We start from the raw sequence: 10,375 nt of genomic DNA on the forward strand, positions 1-10,375 counted from the left end.
ATATCTTTAGGAACGGTGTACTAGAAATTCTGTCGCATAACGTCTTCTGCAATAAACGCAGATTTTTTATTTATTTACATTATCCTTAGCACGTATACACTGTGTAAACAGTGTGAATATCGATATACAAATACACAAAATGATCAAATAGTTCATGATCATCTATTGGGGCTTTTACCTTAGTTATAATTAATTTACAAAGAAGTTTCACTTTCACACATGTGAAAGTGGTTTTATAGCCACTACGAAGGAAATAAATGAAATAAAAAGCCATTAAAAATATAACAATTATTTATTTATTTACATATGTTACTCCTATATATCTAATTACCAAATTTATATAGCACGAGCAGTTTATAAAACAGACTTCCAGGCTGGAAATAATTTTCGATACATTAATATTTTTAGACAGACTATATTATGTTCAATGTCAAAAGCTTATATAATTTATTCTCAAATACACTGCCACGGAATAAGGTCCTTTCTTATTTTCCATGAATCGTCGAATCGTGTAAGACCAATTTTAAAATTGTATAAAAATGATAAACATCAATCTTCTAAATTGAACTCTCCGTCTGATATGCTATCTAAATCCATAGATTTGTCAGGCAACAAACCATCTAATATGACATTAGAGTTTTCATTATCCATTTCATCATCACTTATGTCTTCTAGATCGTTTGAATTCATTTTGTGAATACTATTATTTTTATGTCCCATTCTATGCGCTGATTCAATTTCATTACCCAATATATTATTTTCTAGTAGCTCACTATAAATATCTAAATCATCTGCATCCAGGGCTGGTTGTTTGTCTGAGTTTGCTTCAAAATTGCCACTTTTTGTTGAATCTTCAATTTTATTTAAGTCCGTCGTATTTTGCGTTTCGTTTTGAATGTTTTCTTTTCCATTAATATTAAAATAAGGTAAACTTAAAGAATCTTGACTGGAGGTTTCAGGTTCAATAATATCATTAATGGAATCTTTATTATAATCATTAGTTATATTTGTATTTGGCGTAATTTCCTTCAATGTGTCTTCCATGGCTTGAAAACTAACATTGATATTTTTAGTATTAGAAGTATCTATATTTTCCGTATTACTACCACTAGTCTCTGTATTTACATTTATACTATCATTGTTTATATTTCCTATAACACAGTTTTCGTTAATTTTATCAGCACTGTCTGTTTTTTCTTCAATTGAAATATTTTCTACCGCAATTTCACAGTCTTGATTATGAGGCACTGTTTCATTACAAATACTTTCCACCAAACTTTCACATGTTTTCAATATCTCAGCACTGATATTAGGTTCGATTTCACTTGATATTGCATCTGGTGTAATAACATCATCATTTTGTACATTTTCAGTACGTCTATTAGCGCAATCTTCTTCGTCGTTATCATTAATTATTTGAATTTCAAGTAGTTCAATTTCGGATTTTAACGTATTAAGATTGTCTACATTATTATTAGTCTGTTCAAAACTCATTTTATCACTGCTAGATGCTGCTAGATTTTCTGCTACGCCAATATTATTACATTTTTGGATCTCTATGACGCTATTATTATCTGTACTTGGTGTAATTTTGGGACTGAGATTACAGTTTTCGGTAAAATTATTTGTATTAGTTTCTGTAATATCAAAATTATGTTTTTTATTCAATTCTAACATACCAATTGACGATCGTTCATCTTCCAATTTGTTCGTCTCAATTGTGTCATTTGTTTTACTTGGTTCACCACAATCGTTAGTATTATAATTAATTTCTTTATTTACTGTATCAGTATAGCTACAAGTATCATCATTTAAATCTCCAATAACACTAAATGTATCACTTTCGTTATCATTTCTCAAAATAGAGTCTGAAACATTATCACTCCAGTTTTCTTTGATGTTATCAAAAGCACTCTGAGATTCATTTGTTTCGCTTAAGTTACTTATAATCCTATCAATATTTAAACCGAAATCCTGATAGAACGGTTTTACTTTCTTTCGCTTCTTTGGGATTTTCCCAAGGAATTTATCAGAGAATATCACTTTTATAGCGAGCCTCGATAGACTTTCCACTTCTCTTCTATTATCATCGCTCTCATCATCTGAGTCCCAATGCAAGAATTCTTCGATATCATCATTAATGTCGAATGCATCTGGAATTTCGGGGAATTTTATATCCACCATTCTGTTGCAGAGTAGTAAAGAGTTGTTTTTGTTGTAAGGATAAAAACATGATCGATCCAGACCATAGGGCTGTAACAAAAATATTAATTTAATATTTCCATTCTATGCTGCAGATATGACATACTAAAAAGAAAGGTCATTTTATAATGATCTGTGTGCATAGGTTCAGTGGAAATGCGATACTGTTATTAACACAGTTATATATGTATATTATATATGTCTGAAATAAAAAACAAGAAATCACAGTAGAAGTAAAAAAATATATTTGCGTCAAAAAGCACAGAAATATCATTATAATTGATTATAGTTGAGACTCCTTAAAAGCCGACAACGCATTTGAGAGCCTTGAAAGAATGAGTGTTCATGCTCAGCTACTAAAAAAAATCAGAAATGTGTAAATACTCACACATCGCACATCCGAGACGTCATAATGTCCATTGTCATCTTCACTTAGTAAAGAGTCACATCGAATCATGCGCACTTGTACTGGCTTCATTTCTCTCCTTACTGAAGACGCTATTTTCACTCTACCTGAAATTATATCAAAACTTTTTTTAAATTTCTACATGGAATTTACTAGTAAATATAATAATTGGAAAAAAAATCAAAGGCAAACACATTGCCAGAAGAGTCGCAAGTGCGTTGCCGGCCTATTTAGAAATACTTTAGCGAGCAGCTTTAATGGCTCAAATCATGAAATTGATGCTTTGAATGATAATAAAACGTTTTAATCGGGTAATTTTAAAAACATACCTCCTCTACACGCCGCTTGATGTTTTACAAATGTCCTGTGTATTTCAAAAAGTTTTCCGCATTTTCTACATTTACCTGAAATTATAACAAGAACCTAATTTTTTTTGTTTATTATCACTTTAGTACATATACAATCAAATATACACTTTACTCGTTCACTCACTGACTCACTCATTCGCTCACTCACACATTTGCACCCACACACTTACTCTTGCACTCGGGTGTGTTGATAAGGGTTGAAAAAACAAATAAAATAAGGTTTAATTATTTTAAGAATTAAGTATGTTTATGGATGAGCTGGGAACCCTGACACAGGGTACAGGGTAAATAATAATTTACTTAAACAGATTTCCAAATCTTACACTTTGAAAAGAAAATGTACCTACTTAAAATGAATAAATACTTTTTTAAATTATTTTAAATAACATAACATCAGAAAGCAACCGGCGGCCGACACACCGACATACCGAACAAGCAATCTCTTCTCAAAACTAACAAATAAAATTACAGTCTGAAAATTAATTATAGGAATAATAAAAATAATACCACTGGCGTCTGACGTACGTCTGTCAAGAATGACATTGACATACAGAAGTCATAACTAAATTTCATCTTAATACACCCAAGGTTAGGACATGTATAATACATTTTTTATTTGATTTAAAATGGATTTAATATTTTTTTTATAATGGCCAATACAATACTACAATATATTTTAGCAAAAAATATTTTTAAATAAATTTCCATATAAATCACGAAATACGTATATTCTGAGATGTATCTTTAGACTATGAAACTGATCTTAGCAGTAAGACCACTCATTTGTCTATTTTATATACATACAATTTTGTTTATGTATATAAAATAGACAAATGTTTTGTTTGTATTTAAACATTTAATATAGATAGGACTTACCAACAAAATTTGTTTCCTCTTTAGTGTCTTGAGTTTCTCTTTGTGGTTTACTAACACTGAAATATAGAGGGCGCTAAATTAAAAAATTAACACAATTTGACACATGTGACATCATCATAATTTGGTATTGTAGAACCAGATAAATGTCAATTAATTACAAGTTTGGTGTCAAAGACTAGGCTCACAAATAAAGAATATGAAAAAATCCAGTCTTAAAGACTGATAATCATACATACAACCCATAACTAAATCAAAAACCGCATTTTAATGGCTGGTAACACATTTCATAGCCGTCTGACAATGCTGAGTGGTGCTGTTGTGGTTCTATGTGCGGCAATATCTCTTATTAAAAAAACTAAACATAATAGTAGTTATATTTTTAAATAATTTGCCATACTCTCTGAATAGGCCAAGAAAATCAGTAAATTTATACAATTTTTGAAATATTAACTGTCACAATTTGCGAGAGGGATTCTTATTAACAAAATATGTCAATTTATATTTTCATAATAATATTAATTGACCTAAGCATGTAGCTTTACTTATGATTTGAATTTATTGACTTACTATACATTTTGTTAAAAATAAATATTATTATTATTATAAATATAACACTTACAGAGTTACAACTTTTTTGTGTATCCTATAGTGATTGTTGAACGACTTTCCTTTTGGAAATTGCATCTTACAAACGTCACACTTCTGTATGTCAATTGTCTTCGAAATTTCAGTGACTTTGACACTTGACAAGCGTTTAGAACGAGGTTCTTCAATTCTAAAAAGATATTTTATAACCTTTATAAAGGTACAAACCAAAAACTCTGTTTTCCTGGCTGTACAATATACTCTTGCTAGAATTTTGACGGTACTTGTAAGGCAAACACAATATGCCTATTTATTCATTAAAAACAAACATAGAAATCACAAGCACATATAACAGAAGAAATAGAAAACAAGTATAATTACGCCCCAAAACATAGTTAAAATTAAAATGAGCCAAATGCGGAACACTGATCAGCCATAGCTGGTTAGACTACCCCTGCTTTTTGTTGAGATAAAATTTGCTGTCTGAAGGCTAGTGTTCATTATAATGTTTTAGATTTTTTTACTAATCCCTGGTTATATCTATTATGTTTTTAGAACTTACTTTATTTTTTTACTCTGCATGTCATTAGGAACAATTTCTCTAAACCTCTTTAATTTGGAACTAGCTGGTCCGGGTCTGAGATGTGATTCTTTCTGAAAAAAATAAAACGGTTTTTGATGAATAAATCAACGTTATTACTATCTTGATTACTTAAAAAAAGTTCAACTCAAAAAAAAAAATGTTTTCATCCCTTCTAGCCCCAAAAACCAGCAAAAATCGAAAACTTTTCCCACTATTAGTTTTATTTTGAAGCCCTTACAACTGAATAATTTAAAACTTATTACATCCATACTTTGAAGATAAATAAGTTATTGACATTAACAGTTTGCTGACAAAACAAATTTAGCGAATAAATGAAAACCCACCTAGGTATCTTTTTAACTCAAATATTTCTGGGACTTCCCTGATGTTCAAGTTATAGAAGTTCCTAGTATAACATATTTTTAATAACACTTTTACCCACACAAAACAACAAGTAAACATGCATTCATAAAGTTACATGTGCTTTACAAAACTGATTGAAGTAATTCTCTAACAGACCTTTGTTTCTAACTTTTCTGATTTCACCTCACTCCTTAGATTGCTCTTTTTTTGTGGTGGCGATGGCAGTCTTTTCTGAAACATCAAAACTGTACTTTATACCAACCACCAGCTAGGGTTTAAATGGGCACTCTTGAGTCTGCCAGCCATGCTCTACCTTATAAACATAATATAAACTAAAATTCTCACCGGTGACTTCCTATCTTCTCTAGTCCTACTACACCGTGAGCGCTGTGGCACAGATAAAACTGGATTTGATGCTATTAAATCACGAAGTTCTTTTTCTGCTCTAGATTCTTTTTTTATCTGGAATAAATGCTCTATGTTATACACTTATAGTAATTTTACTTAATATTGGCCTAGATATCTATAAAAATAAAATATATATGTGTAAATGACAGTGTCCTTGTATCTAATTGAAGATGCATTCTTCTTTAGTGAATACCCAAGTAAGGTCCAAATTGATATTGTTTTCAAAACTATACAATTATACATGTAAAAAATACCTACAAAGATATTTTTGAAATAATACAGACATAAATAATAAAGCATTGGAATGTTAGTGTTAAGTCATAGCTAGACCTCGTTATCTAAAACTTAGTTTGGGGCAAATAGTGATGTTGTTTTACATAAATTAGTCTATAAAACCTTTTTCATGTTACCAAATGTTTTATAATATAGGTTTCTATGACATACATTCATTTTACCTATTTAATACATACAGTGTAAAAATTCTATGCTATAGTCTGTGTTATTTGTATACTATAAAGCATGGCATAACAAAATGTTTAATTTCTTATTATGACTATGGCTTTTTATCCATGTTCTGAAATTGCCCCATAACTTTGCCCTCAAACTGAGCGTAGATAACGGGGTTTAGTACATAACTCATCACAATAGATTGTGCTGGTTGTTTTTCATGTTTAACTTATATTGTTGCAAACAAAAAAGGTATATATACATACATCATATAAATAAGGTTTAAACAATAATATGTTTTTTAAATATCTAATAAATGTTGCCTACCTCCTTTTTTACTTCCTTCACTTCTTTTGCTTTCTTTATTGACCACTTCCCTGTTTCTTTTGTATCTATTTCAACACTTGGTTCCCTTAAATCTATCTAAAATTTAAGAACAATTTACAATCAATGAATGTAAACCATGATTGATATCAAAATTTCATTAAATATAATATTAATAGCATAACATTTTCATTTTTCTTGAAGCTCAGGCTATCAACAAAGATAGGTCAAAATAAGTTCTTACCACTTCTTTCCTTATCACTGGCATAGGTAAACCCAATCTCATTCTGGTTCTTTCGTTTGTCTGTTTGCACATTATCAGGAAATCATAGAAATCACATATTTTGTCAGCACACAATTCACAAATAAGGGGTGGCATTTTGTCATTTTCTTGTACCTGGAAAATAATGTATTGACTCAATACTATATATATAGATTCGTTAAAGAATCAATATTTAATAAAACAAATAAAAGTAATTTTTATGCTCAGTTTCATTCAATTAAAATAATTAAGACAGTTTTGTTTGGTCATCAAAAACATAACGGAAACGTTGATTTAAAAATATTAAACGCCGATAATATTCTAAAACATTCTTCATTTACCTGTAGCTGCAAACATTCCTGTATTTTTGTTCTCAATTCAACTTCTGTATCTTCTATTGGAATAATATTTTGAACGATAGGCATTTTGTAACCTGTACCAGCTCCACAAAGGCGACATGAACGGTAAATTTCATAGATGGCATCTTTCTGTACTTTAGAACTTAGAAAATTTTGTGTTTTGAGAGTTTTAACTTTCGATTTTGGTTTACTCATTTTAAAATATTTTGTTTTTACGAAACATAACGATACTAGCCGCTACTGATTTCTTGTTTCTAAATTCTAACATAGTGTTCTAACATTGATGTTTCGCAATCCACTTCAAACTTTCACTAAGACGATGACGTTGACAACATTGTAGATAGATTCTAACTATTTCCTATACCACGACCTTTATTTCGATTCCACATTTGACATAAGTTACTGTCATTTTGTAAAAAAATGATGCTACATCTAATAGTGTAGTGATTGATGTACACAAAAATTTATAAGCAATCGCGATTTATGTTTATTTAATATTGGTGTGCCAATTAAAGACTAAATTATTGATTTTTATTTAAATAAATACACAATTATTCACAATTATTATTTATTAGTTAGTAATCGCTATTATTTTATAAAAAGTTAATATTTTTGTATTTTATTACTGAAAAAGTAATGAACTTAATAAAATGAAGTCGTCATAACTTAATTAACCGTTCAGAAATATTTAATTTTCCTGATATACTTAGATTCTATTAAAGTAGTAGTTGTTTAGATATACTACTATAAACCAGAGGAATCGATCCGGAAATATTCCTATTCCGTATCGAATAATTTCGCAACGTCACTATTTATTACTTTTCATAACGTTGCAACACTGTTGCAAAATTGTCAAATCTTGAATCGAATTAAAAGTTTTAATATAGTCTTTTGGTCTGATTCAAGTGACGTAAAAAGATATTGACACTTTACTTACCGTAGATAGAGTATAGAACTAGATAAGCTTCTAAAATAACAATAATAACTAAAGAGAGAAGACATTAACGTGAAATACTTAAATGCGAGCAAAACAGAGTATCAGTTTTTCTGTCTCTATTTGCGTATCGGGTTTTATTTGTTTACCACCGAGCCCTTGGTCGGCTTGGTGGTTCCAACGTCAGGTAGTTGCCACACTTCGTCTCCTTTGTAAATAGTTGGATTATAATATTCGCTATCTCACACGCTGTACGCTGATGCCTGGTCTATACCATAGTCCGTCTACGTTACTTACAAAGTTTAAGAAACGTGAAATCATTTTTTTATATTTAACTTTATGTGAAATAATTTAATTGTGTTTAATAGTAAGAAGTGTACGTAAAAAGCTTTAGGAATAACAATTTATAAGCCGTGTAAGCCCATGAAGCCATTGAGAGTAGTTATAAAAAAATGTTTATTGTTTCTCAAATTTTACGATAGTACATGAGTATGAGACAGGCCCCGTAAGTAGTCAAGAGACACTTGTGTTGGGGTTGACTCGCTACTTCCCTTATTTATACAAATTCTCATAGTTTCTCTCATAGATTTGCTATGAACTAAAGTTACATAAGTTAAATTTCCGAAGTGAAACTTCTAAGGCGCATGAGGGTAAATTTTTTACGGATGAAACCCAATAATAATAATATTAGCGTCACGAAGAGAGAATGAGAAAGGGAGATCGAGAAAATGCACGCTATTGGTTGATGCATTCGTTAAGTAGTTACATTTAAGAACTTGATGACAATTCCGTCGCATAAAGTCTTGTGCAGAAAACGCAGTTTTATTTTTTATTAACATTAGCACGTATACAATATGAATATACATATTTAAAAAAAAACAACAAAATATATATATATATATATATATACATATGGTACATGGTCATCTGTTGGGGCTTTCATTTAGTATTAATTAATTTTCACTTCTGATATGTGTACTTTGAACTCACGTAATATTTTTAAATCAGTATTTTGCTTTAATATAAGTACGCGTACTATTTATTCGCAACATAACTTACTAGTTTAGTTTATGTTACAATGCTGCATTTCGCAAGGGGTATAGTCAAGATGCCTCAACAGCATGTATGTTGAAAAAAAATTGGATGAAAATTTGTCGACACTAAACTGTGTAATACGATTTATTTCCAAAATAAGAAGAAAGAAGATTAAATATGTTAATACCTGATTTTCGGGTACTTGAAAAAACCTTCATATTGAATTTATTTAATTCTCCAATAATAATCATAGTGAAAATTTCGTGTATTTAAGGAATTTTATTCCAACATCCTCTGTAACAATAATCGTTATAAAAGTTTAAAATCATAAGGAATTTTAAACGTAATCCTTCCTTTTTGTTATACCCTATATCTGTGCGGTCGTGTGTGATTATCGTGTTTATATACAGACAGTAGTTGTCGGGAAACTTCATTTACAATATGTAAAGAATAAGGATACAGTTTGACGATAATTAAAAATTCTTATAATTTTATTCGGGACATAGAAAACGCCTCATTAAAGTTGTAAAAGTGAAGTCAATTATAGAATTCCTAAAACTTCACACATTATGATGAATTAAAATTTCATTAAAAAACCGTGTAGTAATTTGTTTTCAATCATGTAACATAAAAATTACGCACTATAAACTCAAATCAGTAGGTACTTAGTTTAAAATAAAACATGATATTGCCAGTGCTTATGTGTAAGTATTTTTTTAATATTTATTAACATTTTTATAATTAATACGAGAAATCAACGCGCGATCGTACGGTGAATGAAAACGTCGTTATATTGGATGGTCGTAGTATTAATTTCAAAAGCTGTGACACACGTCTACGTCAAAGAATCTTATACCTAGTTTTTGATATATTATCTGTGTACACTGTTTTTATATTTAATATTTTTAAGCCTGCGCTATGTGCGAAATAAAAAAATAAAAAAAATATTTTTAAATCTATTAATTAAATAATGAGCCTTTCCAGTTGTTTTAAGTAAATTAAATTTACTCGAAGGTTATTTTATTTTACAGGTCTTCTCTCAGAGATTTTAGCATATCAAAGATATGACAATTTTTATGATAGGAATTATAACCAGCGAAGTATTAACCAGAATTTCTTTGGCAACAATTTCAGTGAAGACGAAATAAATGCGATAAATGAATATAAGAAGGGAATGAACTTTCGCGCCTCGGCGAGACACCAAATATTCGATCCACAATTTG

At 29.8% G+C, this 10,375-nt stretch overlaps 1 protein-coding gene across 3 annotated transcripts; it reads right to left on the minus strand.

Annotated features, from left to right (window-relative positions):
- Positions 1-273: 273 nt before the first annotated feature.
- On the minus strand, positions 274-7,502 carry LOC111000782. 3 transcript variants are annotated; one of them, XM_022270354.2, is made up of 11 exons: positions 7,166-7,501; positions 6,807-6,959; positions 6,566-6,661; positions 5,729-5,845; positions 5,540-5,614; positions 5,000-5,091; positions 4,472-4,627; positions 3,853-3,908; positions 2,938-3,012; positions 2,591-2,715; positions 274-2,253 (listed from the first exon to the last, which is right to left on the minus strand). In XM_022270354.2, the coding sequence occupies exons 1-11, from the start codon at positions 7,376-7,378 to the stop codon at positions 550-552; spliced, it is 2,862 nt and encodes a 953-aa protein (XP_022126046.2). In that variant the 5' UTR covers positions 7,379-7,501; the 3' UTR covers positions 274-549. The 3 variants fall into 3 exon arrangements, with proteins under 3 accessions (XP_022126046.2, XP_022126047.2, XP_022126048.2); XM_022270355.2 differs by lacking the exon at positions 5,540-5,614; XM_022270356.2 differs by lacking the exons at positions 5,540-5,614; positions 5,729-5,845; positions 6,566-6,661 and having other exon boundaries at positions 7,166-7,502.
- Positions 7,503-10,375: the final 2,873 nt, after the last annotated feature.

The sequence above is a fragment of the Pieris rapae genome, chromosome 22 (genome assembly GCF_905147795.1).
Source record: "Pieris rapae chromosome 22, ilPieRapa1.1, whole genome shotgun sequence".
Classification (NCBI taxonomy): domain Eukaryota; kingdom Metazoa; phylum Arthropoda; class Insecta; order Lepidoptera; family Pieridae; genus Pieris; species Pieris rapae.